This window comes from Triturus cristatus, chromosome 5_1 (genome assembly GCF_964204655.1).
Source record: "Triturus cristatus chromosome 5_1, aTriCri1.1, whole genome shotgun sequence".
NCBI classification, from domain to species: domain Eukaryota; kingdom Metazoa; phylum Chordata; class Amphibia; order Caudata; family Salamandridae; genus Triturus; species Triturus cristatus.
This window is the reverse complement of record NC_140587.1, coordinates 1,016,820,496-1,016,837,980: the sequence shown is the minus strand read 5'-3', so window position 1 is coordinate 1,016,837,980 and position 17,485 is coordinate 1,016,820,496. Positions and strand designations below refer to the sequence as shown.

The 17,485-nt window shown below is 45.9% G+C and overlaps 1 protein-coding gene across 1 annotated transcript in view; it reads right to left on the bottom strand.

Moving 5' to 3' along the window:
* CLPTM1L (CLPTM1 like) overlaps positions 1 to 17,485 on the bottom strand; it is a 1,829,238-nt gene that overhangs the window by 943,865 nt on the left and 867,888 nt on the right. The window contains exon 7 of the mRNA XM_085606118.1: positions 12,365 to 12,459. Coding sequence (XP_085462244.1) covers positions 12,365 to 12,459 — 95 coding nt within the window. The remainder of the gene's footprint in view (positions 1 to 12,364; positions 12,460 to 17,485) is intronic.

Below are 17,485 nucleotides of genomic sequence, written 5' to 3'. Positions count from 1 at the left end.
GTTAACAAATGTGTGCTGACCAAAACGCAAATTGCATTTACAATTAACAATGGGGAGAGGATGTGATCTAACGGCTAGAGCGGTCAACCTCAGATATGGGGAACCGGATTGGAGTCTTGGCAGGGACGCTCAACATCCTGTGATTCTGAGCAAATCACTTAATCTCCCTGCGCCTAAAACAATGAATGTGTCAGTCTGTAATGCAACTAGTGCTCATGTAAAGCGATCTGGTTGCTTCGGGTCTAATTTGCGCTATATAAAACTCCCCTCCCCCCTCCAAAAACCAGACAATGACAGAGGCAGCGGTGGAAATCCAGGTGCGAATCAAGCCATCCTGCGATAGTGGTCAGAATGGTTTTCCGCTATACGTTAGCATCCACAGAAGACACTGCTATCCAAAGAACATCGTGTTGTGTGCACTTGTCTTTGAAAGTGGTGGCTTCAGAAGAAAGTGTATTGGACGAAATACAAGTCAAATCTTCCAATGAACAAGGTACAGGAAAGCAATATTCTTCATGTATAACTCCCTCACTAAAAGAAACCATGAATGAATGTAAAGGAAAGCATTAGAACTTCTCTTGCATAGTATGGACCACAATGCCGGTACAATGTCCAGCTGCTGGAAGGTATAAACATTCTTTAACAAGCGCGGCCCGTAATGGGACAGACAGAAGATGTGCACGTGGGGACTGCCTTTACTGGCGGCAGAAAAAAAAGTCCCCACTGTATCACGCCGCAAGTAAAGCATCCAATCCCCGTGTGCACGCTGGAATCGTATCTATTCCAAAAGGTCTCTGCATGGCAGAGCAGCGCATGCGCTGCTTTCGCCAGGCCGAGACCTAAAAATGGTTGGAGAGAATGAACTTTTACATGCCTTTGTTTCTGTAGATCAGGGATACTCAAAGTACAGCACTCGTAACCTTTACATGCGCCCTCCTCATCAACAGGGTCACTGTGCTGCAATTTCCTCGAGTCTGCACTAATATTAAAAAGATGTTAAGAAAACAGACACGGATTTAAGTTAAAGAAATGAAATAACTAGTGTGTCCTGCACCACGTAACTTTAGAAATACCATCATTTTTAAAGACATCTTGCAGCGAAAAGTATGATAAATCCGGTTCAAAATTAAAAAAATTTTCATTAACATGCAGAATTGTTTCACCTTAGTACATCAGATTATAACACCGCATTAAGAAGTACTTTTTTAAAGTGATAGTTTTCGAACATGAATTTAAAAAAATTAATTTTCACCCTACCCCGACAACAGTGTCAATAGTGAACTCAGAAGCAAGTCAGTTTTCATGTTCTCTCTTTGGGTGGCATGGGTTTCTATTATACATGAAGAGCATTATAATTTATTAAACAAACGCATAAGGTGATTCTGCACAGCACACATTCTCAAGTGATGTAATAATAATAATAATAATAATCTTTATTTCGGCAATTGCCATAAAAGCAAATACAATAGGTTACAACTAAAAAAATCATTAAATAAAAAAACTTCAAACATAACATATACAATATAAACTAGTTAAAATGTTCATAATCCCTACAGTTAACACTAGCAGCATATAGGGGGAACATGACCTATAAGTTATAAAATAATTTAAAATAGCCACAATTAAAACTAGCAGGGAACATCACGACAATTTTAAGATGCAAAAATGAATCCCATCCAGCAATTCCTATTCTGGTTACACATACTATATGCTGTGCAACGGGCATCAATAGGGCAGTCTTTTCCTGTCTGTGTCTCCATATGTATAGATGAAACCTTGAGACTGCAAAGACAATTAGTTGAGCTGTGTCTGCCCTGAATATCGTAGTTACAATTAATGCCCAAGTTACGGCATAACGGCAAGATTTATTTCCTCTTATGTGCATGATACAGTGGGCAAAAGAACAGGACATTATCTACAGTTTCCTTAACCACTGGGCAAAACGTGCAGCTTAAATCAGGTCCGGCATCAACAAGGGCGCACTGCCACTTCGCAGTAAATTATCGAATTGGCAAGGTCCCAATTCAAAACTTGGTATAAAGTGTCTTAGCACCCGGAGGCTCAATTGTGTTCATCTACCTTTTCGGAAGATAAGTATCTTTAAACTCCAAAACGGTAGAGATTAAAGTACCTGCTCCACCCCATGCTGGTGCAATCTACCATCTACATGTCTCCAATACCGCTCCTGCAGTGTAGACTTGGAATTGCCAATGGACATTTCCGGATGAGCCCACATGTCGCCGCACCCGATCTTCGAGTGAATTCTTAATATGTGCCAACCATGGAATTCTAGTGGCCACGGGAAGTATCATAATCTCTTCCAAGCCCAGCCGATAGGGTAATAGATCTACTGAGGACCAGATCCTCCTCCAGTACATCAAAGATCTAAGTTTTACTTTATGGGTAAGTGAGAAGATGCCAAGATCTAAACAAAGTGGTACCAATGGAGTAGTGGGGGGAAGATTGGTGAGGAGTTGGAGAAAACATTTTTCTGGCAACTCCAAATCGTTGACATTAACATGCCACAGAGCTCCCCACCATATAGAGACCCCCTCCCCCAAGGCTTGCAGGTTGTAAATTTATAATGCAGGTGTCATCGGACGAAAGCTGGATCCCTTCAAGTCGCTCAGAAGGCCACCACTATAATGTTCTAATTTAAGTTTGGATTTGTTAATCTGGGATGACCAGCCATATTGCTCATTGAGAGTAAGTTCAGATATTCAAAGGTGTAGACCCCCTCCAATTGGATACCCTTGAGAACCAGGTGCAATCTGGCTCTCTTACAGGGATTCAACACCATGTATTTAGTCTTGCCTGTATTGATCTCTAGCCCTCTCTGTCGGCAGAAGACTCTAAACTGATCCCGGAGATTTTAGATACCCATTGGGGCTCTCGAGACCAGTAACCTGTCGCCCGCAAACAGGGTGGGCCGGGACTTTACTGTTAGCCAGACGTGGGGCATCATGCTTGCAATGTTCTAGCATTTTAACCAAGTCGCTTATATATAACAATCAATCAAATAATCTTTATTTCGGTCATAGACCATAAAAATATATAACAAAAACAAATTGGGTGCTAATTCACACCCCAGTCTCACCCCTTGAGTCACTGGAATAGGATCGGTCAATTCCCCTGCAGGGGGATATCTAACTTGGGCATAGTTATCCAGTTGTAGCCTCCTAAAAGTATCAATTAGGTATTTTGGGACCCCCTTGCTGGTAAGAACTGCCCACAGGCCCTCACTGGGAACTAAATCAAAAGGAGAACGTAGGTTGACAAAAATTACATATATACGCCTGCCCCCCAAAGTGACATATTTACAATAGATCAGTTATAGTTTTAACACTTGATCGATAGTGCTTGTCCCAGCCCTGAAACCTGCTTCGAGGGGTGTCAACAACATCTGCTTCCTCAATCCATGCTCGCAATCTACTCAACAGAATTCAGCAAAAAAGTTTGTGAGCTGTCAATAAGGTGAATAGGGCGATAATTGGACGGGGCAGACCTCATACCCTTCTTATATATTGGGCCGATTTCAGCCCCTGCCCAGGTCTGTGGCACGGTAAGCCCATTCATGATCTTGTTGAATATGATCGCAAAATAGGGGCACCAGACCTCCCACTCAGCTTTAAACATGTCCCCGGGTACCTTATTAAGCCTAAGCACTTTCCCTGGTGTAATGGCTGCCTCAACTTCTTTCAATGTAATAGGGCTAAAAGCACGGTTTATCTGGAGGGATGGGCCAACAACAGGGCAAATACTTGATGATTGAGACTCATTTTCCCACTCCCTCATGGTGGTCAGGCCTTTAGCAAGTGTGGCTAGAGTCAGTCCCTCATTTGCCCTTCTTGTCAGGCTCAATGTCGGACCAGCAGTTGACAACAGGGCCCCCTCGTTCCTTCCCCTATCCTGGGCATAAAGGCTTGTAAAATGTTCAACCCAAGCATCAGCCGTTATATTATTACACAACGGGAGATACAATCAGGGCCCTTGTCGGCCACTAATTGCCAGGAGCAATTGTCTCTCCCCTTGGATGAAGCCAGTAAAGCCTCCCATTTAGCCTTTTCGTAGTCTCTTCAGGCCCCGCCCAGTACAGCTTTATACAAAGCTTTGGCTTCCTGAATGATTTCTCTAACCTCCCCCCTCCCAATAGCAATCATTAGAGCCTGCCTAGCTAGTCGACATGCTTTGTTGAACCATTTGGCCACATGAACCTGTTTGGGAAGAGTCCTAGCTCCTACCAATGAAAGCTCCTTTATGGTGCATAACAGGATGCTATGGATATCAGTAGGCGCACCCCATACTGAAACTACAAATACGTTATCTCCTTGTGCCAGCACTGTTTACAAGGCTATAGCGATGGACTGGTACAACTGGACCTGTAAGGCAGGGGTAGCAGCAATAACACACCATCTCACCCTGCATCTATTACTAGATGGGAAGAAGCCTCCTATCAAGCGGTTCTAGGTCATTGGGAGCCATACTAGGGCCCAATGGGCTCAGGGAGAGGTTTAAGCAGTGGCTATCCATTAGGGCACTGGGGCGTTGCCCCACAAGCCGCCTGTGAACACAGCTCCCTCGGCGTCTCTGAACTTAAGTAAACTGACTCAGTTTACTTAAGTTCAGAGACGCCGAGGGCTAACTGTCTGACAATCATGTCAGTCAGCATGACGTCGGACCGCCCACCTCCTTCAGCAGGCAGCAGTGCGCATGCTGGGTGCAGGTCGGTGAATTTTTCTGACCAGCCCAGTCATGCGCACTAGTGTCTGCTGTGGCTATTGTGAGTAGCGACTGACACGACTACTGATAGTACACTTGGGCGATAAAACGTACGCGGGGGCAGGTGCAGGCGATGTGCAGAGTTCATAAACTCACAGGTACATAAACCAGCAAAAATACCACCGACTGAGGCCAGAGAGGAGAGACTGTCTGTTTGCTATCATGCTTTCCTGTAGCCAGTATCGTTCAAAACACATTGGGGAAGTCGTAGAGGCAGGCAGCACCGTGGTGTGCAGAAAGGGAGAAGGAAGGCATGAGAGATAGGTTGACAGGCCAAGTGAGAGAGGAAGGGGAGGGAAGAGAAGCCATGAATGGGATGGTGAGAAAGAGAGCGAGAGATTGGAGCAAGCGGTGAGCAATACACAGAAAGGGTTGGCAGTTGGTAAGAGGCAGGCACCCCATGACAAAAAGTGAGTGGGAGCCAACAAGAAAAGTCAGGGAAACTAGCACCAGGGTAGGGCACAGGCAGAAAGGCAGGTGTGCGGGATACAAGTAAGCTAGAGCGATAGAAATAAACAGATAGCGGTGGGGGGGAGAGAGGTGAGGAGAGGTGAGGATAAACGGAAGCGTGTGCACTACAACAGGCTTGGCAGCTTTATCTCCCACCTACGCCGAAGTGGTAAGCTAGTGTCCAGGTTATGTTACCTTTCATGTTAATTGTGCTTGTGTGCAAGAGAGAGGAGTGGGAAGATCGACTGGGGGGTGTTGCGATGTGTTTCAAATAAACCTGTTTATTTATATGGCGCATAAGGCAGATTGCAGGTTGTCAGTGCGCTTTGCAAAGCTCTAGAAATAGGTCTATTTTTAGCCTAAAAAACTGGCACATATTGGCTTGTCTTGGAAAGTATGAAAGGCGGAGTCACAGCACTGGACTCTAAGACTGTGAACTGCAAGTTGCACACAGATCTTTGCAGCAGATGCCCTACCAGCTGTTGTGGTTTTTAAATGTATTTATTCAGTGAGGTTTGTTGTGTGTCAGAATGGCAGCCTCGCGGCTCGCTTCAGAGGTTGAACAGCAGCCAACAAAGATCAGGGCATGGCACAGGAGTAATTCAAACGAAATTTAAGAGTGGCGTGGCAGCGCCAAGCCACGGAAAGGCAAACTGCTGCCAACTTGGCCCGCATGAACCCTCTTTCTCCCGGCTACAGTGCAAGTGTTATTTATCAAGGGATGATGTGAGCCTTTCAAACAAAATGAAATAGGGGTTCCGGGCAGTGACGTAGACACATTTCATGCCTCGTCTTTGCACAGTACCTACATGTTGTATGTATCCCTGCTTTCTTCTTGACGCTATTGATTTCAGTCTTTTCTCGTTTTCGTTCTACTTCCCTCCATTGTTCGTTTTTGATCCATTTTCCCAATACGAAAGTCAGGTTTTGTGTTTAGCACTGGCCCACAAGGTTTGGTGTACAGCGTAGTTACACAAAAAAGAGTTGCCTCACTTTTCCTTGTAGACTAGCGCTGGACACCCCTCCATCTTAAATAAGTTAAATGTTATTCTCAGAGAGGCGACTCTGGTGCGAGCTGTTTTCGTATGTGACCTAGCTGGGACTTTGTGGGCATCTGAGGGAGCCATCTCCCTGTGTTTTTGTTAACACCACTGTGACAAAACACATGTTGAAATAGCCCAGCCCCCATGGTCACAATTGTTTCAGTGCTGAAACGAATGTGGCCAGAAATGTGGGCTTGGAGTCCTAGCATGAGCTGTCCTGCGGGCTATAAAGCCAAGATTTGATAAAGGTGCCCTTTGACAAATCGGAGTGGACCGAGATGCAGCTGGGATGAGTACAAGATAAAAGAAGTGGGCTGAGAGATGAAAAGCAAGAAGGAGATGTAGGAAAGGAATAGGGCAGCAGAGGCACAGAAGAAAAAAATGTGAGTGAAAAAGTTGGCGACTGAGAAAAGTAGACGAAGAAACAAAATGGAAACATGATAGAGAGTGAGATGTTATAGGCAGAGTGGGGAAAGGAGAAACCGCTGTTGGTGTAATACGAACAGAGAGTTAAAATAATAGTGTAAGAGGAGAGAGAGAGGGAAAGGAAAGAGTGGGAAGAAATAGCCACGGATCAAGAAATGGAAAGGGCAGGAGCAAAGGGGAGTGCAAAGAGTGACAATGAAAGGAGGGGACATGGAGTGCAGATGGGAGAGAGATTCATAGAGAGGAGGGATGGACAGAGGGGAGTGCAAAGAGTGATAATGAGAGGAGAGTGACGGATGGAGATGAGAGAGAAGTTCACAGAGAGGAGAAAGAGACAGAGTGGAGGGGAACGAGTGTCAATGAGAGGGGGCGACAGAGATGCAGATGAGAGAGATTTACAGGGAGGGACAAAGGGAAGTGGAAAGAGGTACAGCAAGGAGAGTCACACAGATGGAGATAAAGAGCATGTGATGAGGTTCATAAGGGCCAAATGAGAGCGGAAAGAATGGCGAGGAGAGTGACAGAGATGGAGGTCAGAGAGAGAGGTTCACAGAGAGGAGGGAAGGACAAAAGGGAGTGGAAAGAGTGACAGCAAGGAGAGAGTGACACAGATGGAGATGAAGAGCATGAGATGAGATTCATAAGGGCCACATGAGAGTGGAAAGAGTGGCAATGAGAGGAGCGTGACAGAGAGAGAGGTTCACATAGAGGGGGAGGGCAAAGGGGAGTGGAAAGAGTGACAGCAAGGAGAGAGTGAAAGGATGAACATGAAAGAGGGTGCAATTCAGGCAGAGCTGTATGGGGGAAAACAGGAGGTAGAAAGAGTGATGGGGAGACCTAAAGGTGAGGGGGAAGTGCAGAGGGCAGCTGAGGAGAGGGTGGCAGAGTTGGTGAAGGGTGTGAGACACAGACACCGAAACACAGAAATTAGTGGAGGCACAAAAAGGAAGGTGGTCATTTTTGAACACAGAAAGAAACACGACTTGCTGGGACAAGCACTCAGTATTTCCTCATCCAGCCCAGCGCGTCTCCTGGAAACTCCCAGAAAGGGGAAGGTGTGACCAGGGGTGCTTGTGAGGTGGCACCGGGCCCACTATGTCTGGCTGCGGGTTTTGTGTTTGTCACTTTGTGAGTAAATCGAGTATTTCAACGTCTGCTTGCAGCTGCAGCGGTCTCTGTGTACTTTTTTGTGTAGAGGTCTTTAAGCCTAAACAAATGTTTGTGACTCGTGCTTTATGTGTGTACTTGATAGTGTTTGAGTGTGTGTTTGTACTTGAGTTGGGAGGATGTTGATGGATATAAGGATGTTGTTACAGATCCGGTCATAACACTTTCGCAAGTGCTTTATCAACCTTCCTGCTTCCTCAAATTTGCTTGAAAATTCACCATTTATCCACTCTTTTTTCAAACTTTTCTCGGGGGGGAGAACCCCCCCCCCCTTAGGTTGTTAGAGCTCGCTCGCTCGCTCGCTTCAGTGCAGTACCCCACGATAACTTTACACCTCACCACTTTCAAATGTTACTAGCTGCCACTGTGCTTAAGGCGCTATTATAGCTGTCCTGCCTGGATTCCACCTCCATGTCAATTACCCATGGTCACAGCCTGATATCTATATAAATGCAGTCAATACGGCTGGCCTCAACTTGCCGATTAACAGTGACCTTTCCTTCTTTGTCTGTTGGTGTCCTCTCATTACAGGCTCAAAGGCTGTTGTTGAGGGTAAAAGTATTTATTTGCTGCTCTGCAGTTGACCATTTTTTAAACAGGTGGAGTGTAAGCTCCGGAATTGCCCATACTTCATCTTCTTCTACACTAAGTGCTTCGTTGGTAATACCAAGGGGTTCAAAATTGCAATTAAAATCCCCAGCCACAATTCTACAGGCCTCTACCGGGAGCAATGAAAGGTGCTTGTTAATTACATCTATAACATAAATACCAGACATATTGCCCTCATGTCAACAATAGGCATTATACAACCATTATGAAAAATCATCCAAGAATTGCAAATGCACACATAGCACATCAAGGAACCCGGGATCAATCAACTTTGAAGTACAAACCAAGGTAGTTCTTAGCCAAGTTGCAAGCCCCCCGTTGGCCTACCCTTTCCTGGAAACTGAGCAAGTCAGTCATAGCAAAAAACACAAGGCCAAGATTGTGGCAAGACAGCCCATGTTTCCTGGAACATGCATAAGTCAAACCGATCCACAAAACTACACCACTAGGGGCAAACCAGTTTTTGATGCCAGCTAAGTTCCACGAGACAAGCTTGGTAGATAGAGGTCACAAGACAATGGAATCATTTCCAAAGGAAGCACAGGGAGAAGCATATTTTACTAGTTGTGAACTGTTATGTTAATTGTGCTGCCACATCAGGGCTAGGAACTTCTAATAAGGTGAAATTGGATTCCACATGTAGGGAGTTTGTGGCGGTTACTCCGCCAGGTTCAGTCTCTCCACTAGACAATGTTCCAACCTATCTCTGTGCCCCCTGGGAGCATACAAGTCAATTGTTGGCATCCAAGCCTGTAAGTGGCAAATATCTGTTAGAAGCAGTGAAGAATGGAACACCCAAGAATTCCAGGCAGCAACTTCTTCCTTCTCCTTTCCAATTGACCAGATTGAGAGGATAGACTCATTGGGCACAGGTTGTAGAAGTAGCCCAAAGGAAGAATTCTAATGGATGATCTCACACAACCGGACCCAGAATTAATCAGCTGGTGCACTAGTTCTGGATACCTACAATTGATGATTACACAGTCCCCCTCAAATGTTTTAGGTGAAGGAGCAATCCACCTAATTCTCCTAACCAATAATATATCTTTATACTCTGGCATAGTAAATGTAGTGTTCCCATAAAAGCCAGTGGCATACCCTGTTTTTCAGTTCTGGATAAGATTCCACTCTGTCGACTACCAAAGACTGCACTCCTACCAAAACCGCTGCATAAGGGCAACATTGAGGTGACCGGTCCAAAGAATGCTGGATTTGTTCTAACTTGGGCATGGATGTTGGCCTATTATCTTGAAGGGTCCAAGTACGCCTCTTAGTCCCAGGTCCTGTTAAAGTATTGCTAGATGAGGAAACAGCCACTAACCCTGCACAGGTCTCTGGGTACTCTGAGCTCTCTTGGTGCTGGTAGATGGACCAACTTGTTGGATGAACCAATAGCGGCTGCTACTTTAGTTTTCCTTCTCTTCCTTGGTGAAGGTTCACAAGGACTAGAGGACTGGAGTGATTGAAATTAGTCTAAAGCAACAAGCAATGGCTCTTCACCCAGAGTTGTTGGATAAGCATTATTTAAGACCATGGGCGGTGGGGAGTATATCTATTGGCAGAAACTGCAGAGGTAACCTTGGAGACCATCTCAAAGGCTTCGGATAAGGGCTTGACAAAGCTAGGCCTCTCTCCCTTGTCGAGGGACAATCACCTCTCAACCAACTCAATCTTCTTGTTGACTACACTAACCGCCCATACCAAAAAGGAGTCTAATGTGGCACCTGGAGGGGGTTGGTACCAACGCTGCCCTTTGCTAATGCTAATTTTCGTTTGCCCATGACCACAGTTAAAGTGGTCTTGGTAGGAATCCAGTGAACTCCAAGGAACTTGCAAGAATATTACAGGAGGTATTACAGGGTCAACAACTTTTGCTGAAAAATCCCAAACATCTCAAAGCAGCTCTGTCAAATCGGTAGAGCAAAACTGGCTGACCGATGTAATACAAGGAAGAGGGATCTTTCCCCCAAGTCCAACAAGTCAGGTCCACCCAGAGAGAACATAGCCAGGTCATGCAGGATTAGGTCAAAACATTGATTCGGACAATCAGGCAAAGCAATCAGGTCAAACAATGAGTACAAGGTGAATATCCAGGGTGCGTGCAGGGCGCAGATCTAGCAAAACTTGATGGAGACTAGGGAGACCCAAGAACCAGCAACACAGCTGCATAACACAGGGCAGGTATTTAATGAAGTCAGCAACTTACCTCCTCCCCCTGTCCTGATCTTACTCCATCCACCACCTCTACCCACACAAATCACTCAGGGGAGGACAAAAGAGCACGAGTCCTCAGAATCCTCTGGTGGAGTATATTTTTTTAAGCCTCCCTCTAGCAACAGGAGGGGGGCTGCCACAGCAATGGTGAGGATAAAATGAGGCAAAACTGGTGGTGGAGAGGCAAGATCCCCCAAGAGCACATACCAAATCAACTCTGTCGCAGCATCATTGCTACCACTGCCCTCCTCTACTGACCCCCTGCAGGACATCCGAATGTGCCTAAGTTTTGCACAGCAGGAGCAGTGATGCCAACAGCGGAGGGAAAGCAGCAGCAAGTGACAATGTCAGCAAATGGAGCCTGCAGCAACGACTTAACTCAATTGCAACGGCAGGGACGGCAGAGAGGGCTCAAAAGCCTCAGGCACCAAGGTCCAATCCGCACACCTCTAGCATCCGCCTTATGCTTTATGCCCCATACGCCTATCGCCGTGGTCAGAGTGCATGCCAGAATTTCATTAGCTGGCAAAGTTTTTGAGGACGTAGCAGTCCCGCTAGCCCACACCAGTGTCTAGCACTCACCGTCCTCAAGGACCTCAGCACTCCAGTATCCGGCACTCCAGCACTGACCTCAAGACGCTTTCTGCATGAGTAGAGTGTGGTGGGCACGAGCGTGGCTTTAGGGGAGGAGATCATTATGCTGAAGTGATATATTTCGAGGTTCTCATACGTGATAATGAAGAAAGACTGGAAAGTGAAATAAAACAATTGACTAGGATCACTCAATTTGGTTTAGTGGAAAAGCTTAGTTTATTCCTGGATTCTGGTTTCACAATGTGCAGTTCAGACACTGTATGTATATGCTTCTCTTCCCCCTACACCCACCGTACCACTAACCCCCCTTGCCCCACCCCTAACCCTTGAACACCACAATGCTGGAATCAATGAGGTCCTTGGTCACATCACGGACAAAACTTTGAGGCACCTTGAAAAAAAAATTGTGACTACCCATAATGTAGATGTATTAGCTCTGGCAACAGCTAAAACAACCACTAGCCAGACTAGTAGGAATTCCGTGCAGTGGCATATTGCAAAATGATGGGGCCCCCTGCAGAATGTGAAGAGGGGCCCCTTAGTCTCACATATCGCACAGATAGTCATTTGCATTGGGGTGAATGGGAGACCTGTGAAGGGTTGAGGGGGCCCAGTGAAAGGTTGAGGAAGCACCCTTACACCGCAGAGGCCTTGTTTACGCTTCTGATTCCGCTATGCCACTAGAAGTACGAAAATGTAAGCACGCCATTTACTGAGCAAATGATTTCAATATAATTCTTGCTGTTGGTTAAGTGCAAAATACCAGATCAAAACAGGGGGAACACATGTGGGATTTGGTAATGTAATGTGAGCATATAGGCTTGAAGACCCATGACTACAGTTTAACTTCAATCTTTTCATATCTAATCACCAAGGAGGAATGTTTTAAATACTGTAAATTAGGACATGCAGAATGTGTTGCGATGAACAGCTTTGTATGGTGTACCTTTGCCCGAAAAACTGCATACAGAGGTCACAAAACATTTAAAGGAAACGAAACATCACACGGTAAAGCATTTAGGGTATGCAAGCACCGCCTTTCATAGTTATTTCAAGTGGTGACGAATGCTGTAATAACTTACATGGAATGCTGCCACGAAGAACGTTAATGCCAGAAAATACAAGTTTGTATCAACAAAAATCCCTTTCACTTCGTCTGCATCTTTTTCTGAAAAGCCTAAAAGAAAGAGTGACTGTGTGAGCAAATAAATCAAATATAAAAGACCGTCAGTTTCTAAAATCTAAATAAAATACAACTTGCAGCGTGAACTGTGGGTGCATCGTATTAATTTCCTTGCACATGGTCTAAACACTTTCGTCCGGCTCCCTTAAATAACCAATCTTGACAACTCTTTTGCTTCCACCCCAACCACTTGAATGCCCTCCACCAACTCCTAAGCCAGACAAACAGACTTCCACCACTGCCTAAACTCCCATATCCCCCATCCCTTCGAACCCTTAAGCCTCCCTTAACACAAGCATCATCTCTTACTGACTGATCAATGTACAATTAATGAACAAGAATTACAATAGAGTGGCAAAGTTTGAGTCTAGAGAACGGGTGCGGAACCACAGTGAGAGTGTGTGTGAGTTTTTCATGGGAGGATGTGAGAATTGAAAACTGAGATGCCGAGACTCCGTCTTCAAGCGCGAGGAGGGAGTCTGTATCCACTCAGCCAGGGCATCTGTCCCCTTTGGTTACTTCTCCATCTTTATATTCTCAACAAGTGTTACCACAGAATGGTGAGATTGTGAGAGGGGGTGGAGTGGGAGAGCACAAAGAATAAAGGGACCACCAATGTATCTAAAGGATTTTGTGATGCAATGATTGACTAGTTTGGGAGGGTGGTGTAAGATATCCTGGTTGGAATTTGAAGGAAGGTGAAAGGGAGAAGATATGTTGTAATCCAGCGGCAAAGCGTTTCACAGTATGTTATGAAATGCAATGTTCTTTATTCAGTTAATTCTATTGTATCTGTGGTAACAGGGAGAGCCTGACGTTCGATGGACAGCAGTTGACTAGCCGGCACGGTGCGAAGTCACGCTTTGGCCTTTAGGCTTAATAAAGCTTTCTGTTAATAAATTATACAGTGTGTATTGACTCCCTACAACTACATGACAGAGCTGCATCTGGTCAAGGCCGTCGGACACTGACCTCGCTGGAATGGAAAGTGTTCCTGCGAAGTACAGTGCTCCGAAGTGAGCGGCAGGGTGTCCAATGTAACAAATATGACAGGCAAGCTCGACAGAGCGTCAATGCTGTGTGGCCATCTTGGTCGCCGGCTTGGCCAGGCCCCGCCAAGGCATAGATGTTTCTCTAGACTCAAACTCTGCCACTCTCCTGTAATTCCACTTCTGACCCTTGTTGAGAACCAAGTAGTGGTTGAAGACTTGTTGGACATGAAATGGTCCACGAAATTTGCTCAAACCTCTGACAATCCTACGCGACCTAATCTTCACGCAATTGCCTGGCACAATCTTGTGTCTCCTGGTTGTTCTCTGTACAACCTGATCAACTTCTCTCTCTCCTCCTTCCACTCCTTCAGACACCTTTTCCCCCTTCAACAGATTCTTCAACCAAAACGGAGTCAACCTGGTTTTGGACTCCCTACCTCGCATTAGTTTAAATGAAGAGGTTTTGATGGTGCTGTTCTCCGTTATGCGATATGTCCACACCAGTTCCGAAACAGTCCTCTGTACACTCAATCCATTTACCCCTGCCAACTGGATAGCCCCTTTAACCATCCTGTTTGCCTTCTCCACAATATCATTGGCCTGGGGATTGTATAGGGCAGTGTGGGAATGCTGTACACCACACGCTCCCGAAAACTCATTTCACGAGAAACCAATTGCATCCCATTGTCCGTGATCAGGCATATAGGATCCCCTTTCTTCATAAAGATTAAAGAGAGTATCAATTGTAGAGGTAGTGCTTAGCTCCCTCATAAACTTCTTTTTTTTTTTTTGAAAAACCTTTATTGAGTTATTGCATGGTACATCAGTGCATTCATCACATCATATTTATTTATTTATTTGCGGTATTTATAGAGCGCGACACTCATCCCAAGGGATATCACAGCGCTATGAACCAAGAGGGACTACTGAAGGCATATGCTGGAAGGTTACGTTTTGGGAAAAAGATGTGTTTTCAGTTTTTTTCGGAACTGAAGGTAGTTTATAGTGTGTCTTAGGTCAGTAGGTAGATCATTCCACCTTTTGGCTGCCAGGTAGGAAAAGGCGCGACCGCCTGTTCTGACTTTATAGATTCGTTTGGGTTTGGCCAGGGCTGATTGACTCGACCGTAAATTCCTGTTGGGAACATAGAACTCGATTTTCCCTTGAAGAATTGTAGGGCCAGTTTTATATAAAGCTCTATGCGCATGGCTAAGCAGTTTATAGGCAGACCTCTGGCGCATCGGAAGCCAGTGGAGTTTCTTTAGGCATTCCGATGCCGAGTCTCGTTTGCCTTTATTACAGACCAGTTTGGCCGCCTGATTTTGCAAAACCTGTAGGCGGGAGAATAGTTGTTCATTCATCCCTTCGAATAGTGCGTTGCCATAGTCCGGGCGGCTGACCAATAGTGCCTGTGTGACTGAGCGTCTACAATCCAAGGGTATCCAAGGAAATATCCTTGCAAGGAGTTTTAATATAGCAAAACCCTTGCCCCAAAGGGAGCGGACATGATCCTTCATGGAAAGGGCATCGTCCATAATGATTCCCAGATTTCTGGCGTGTTGTTTGGGAATGGGGGCCAATCCCAGTGAAGGTGGCCACCATGTGGCGTCCCACACACGTTTGGCTCCACCGAACAGGAGGATCTCAGATTTGCCAGCGTTCAGTTTTAGACAATGGTTGTGCATCCATTGGGCCATCTCGGAGAGGCAGTCATGTAGCTTTTTTTTGGTTATCTCGGGCCCTTCATTCATGGTCACCATCAGCTGTGTATCATCTGCATAAGAGCAGATGCCAATGCCCCACTTCCTTCCAATGTCAGCCAGAGATGAAGTATAGACATTGAAAAGAGTGGGGCTCAGTGAGGCCCCCTGAGGGACCCCACAGCCGATGGGGTTGGGTTTTGAGTGGAACTGGCCCATATGCACTGCCTGGGTACGGTTGCTTAGGAAAGATTGAATCCAGTTCAGTGCTGTAGATTGAACTCCTTTACTCAGGAGTATGTTCAGCAGGCAGTCGTGGGATACCGTGTCAAACGCCGCTGACAGGTCAAGCAGTATCAGTGCCACTGCTCCACCTTGATCGGTGGAGGATCTGATACTGTCCGACACTGCCAGCAACGTTGCCTCGGTGCAGTTGTTGGCTCTAAAACCAGTCTGGGAAGGATCCAGAAGAGAGTTGTCTTCTAGATACTTAGTCAATTGTACGTTGACCAATTTCTCCAAGGCTTTGGAGAGGTAAGGGAGCTGGGAGATCGGTCTATAATTCTCTGGATTGAAAATATCAGATCCCACTTTCTTCAAAAGGGGGTCACGGAGGCGTGATTCCATGCCTCAGGGAAGATGGCAGTGACTAGCGATTTATTGAAGAGTTGGGTGACAAAGGGGCAGAGCGTGGGTGCGATTTTAGAGAACACGAAGTGGGGACAAAGGTCCGAAGGGGAATCGGATTTGACTGTGTTCAATACCGCTAAAACCTCTTCTTCAGAGAGTGGTTCAAAACTGGTTAGGCGAGGGGCATTGCATGGGTCTGATTGGTCTTTGCATCTTTCTGATGAAATAACAGTCTTGCAAGGATTGTCTGGGGTACTGAAAGTATTTTGGGGGGTAAAGGTGGAATATATTTTTTTGATTTTATCAGAAAAGAAGGTGCTAATACGCTCACAAGCCTCAATTGAGGGGGTGAGGGCTTGTGAGGTGCTCGAAGGTTTACTAAGCTCCTTTACTATTCTGAACAGTTCTTAAGCTGAGTTACTGTTATCCTGAATGCGTTGGGTAAAATAGACCTTCTTTGCATCTTTAATGGCCGAAATATATTGCTTCCGTTTGTAGGTATAATTTAGTCTTGCTTCGCTGTCTTTCTTCTGTCTCCATAAGTGTTCATGTTTTTGGCAGTCCTTTTTAAGATTTTTTAGGTGGGGGGTGTACCATTTCTCTGTTATAGTTTTTTTCCTGGATTCCCGCATGGGGGCTAGTTTGTCTAATGTTTGCCGTATTCCGGCATCTAATAGGGCGACGTCGTTACAGACAGGGGAATCGTCCGGTTGTGTAGCGTCCACTTCACAGAAATAGTTCTCAAAGTTTGATTCATTGATATCATATACTGTATCAATACATATACATACCCCCCCATTGCACCCCAACACTGATGAGTTAAACCCCCCCCCCCCTAAATAATTTCGATGCAGCCACAGGAATATCATCTTAAAGTCCGACCTGTTACAGTACATGCTATCATCATATAAAGCAGTCCACCATTTATCCCCAATCTGCCACTAGCAAGGCAACAGCGAATACCCCATCTTCCCTGGCATGGGAACACTCCACTCTCCCCACTCCAGGATACCCTCATTTTCCAGAATCCAGACACTAGAACAATTCCGCTCCCCAGTCTAGTGATTGAGCCCGGACATTGTGGTGAACCCCCTCCCGGGTATTCTACCCGCACAACCTAGGAACAGGCCTCAGTCCCCAGCTCGTCCCCCGCCCCCAATGCTGTGTCAGCGTCCCCTTCCTTGTTCCCCTCTGCCTGTGTTAACAGATACGTGGTTAACGGGCCCCAAATGTCCCTCGGACGCGACCTTATGGGAAGAAGGTCTGCATAACCATGTAGTTGTTCCTGCCAAGTAACCATCAAATTAATCCAATCTTTAAATTTGGGGGCTCGACCTCTACCCCATCGGCATGCCACCTGTCTCCTAGCCAGTAATAGCCCCATTGTAAAAAAAATGTTATACTTCGTGTTGACAGTTTGGATCAAACCCAGAAGTGCATGCAGGGGACATGGCTGTACCTGGACCCCGATCATGCTTGAGACACCTTCGAACGTCTGTGCCCAAAGCTCTGCCACGAAGGGCAGCTCCATGCCAAATGCTCAAAGCCCGCCCCTTCCCTCCCACAGCGTACACACCTATCATTGTCTCTGAGCCCGAATCTATACAGCTTAGCCGGAGTATAATATAACCGGTGCAAAAATTTAAAGTGAATAAGGCGCAGCCTGCTGTTACCAGTAATAGCCGTCGTCTGCCTACA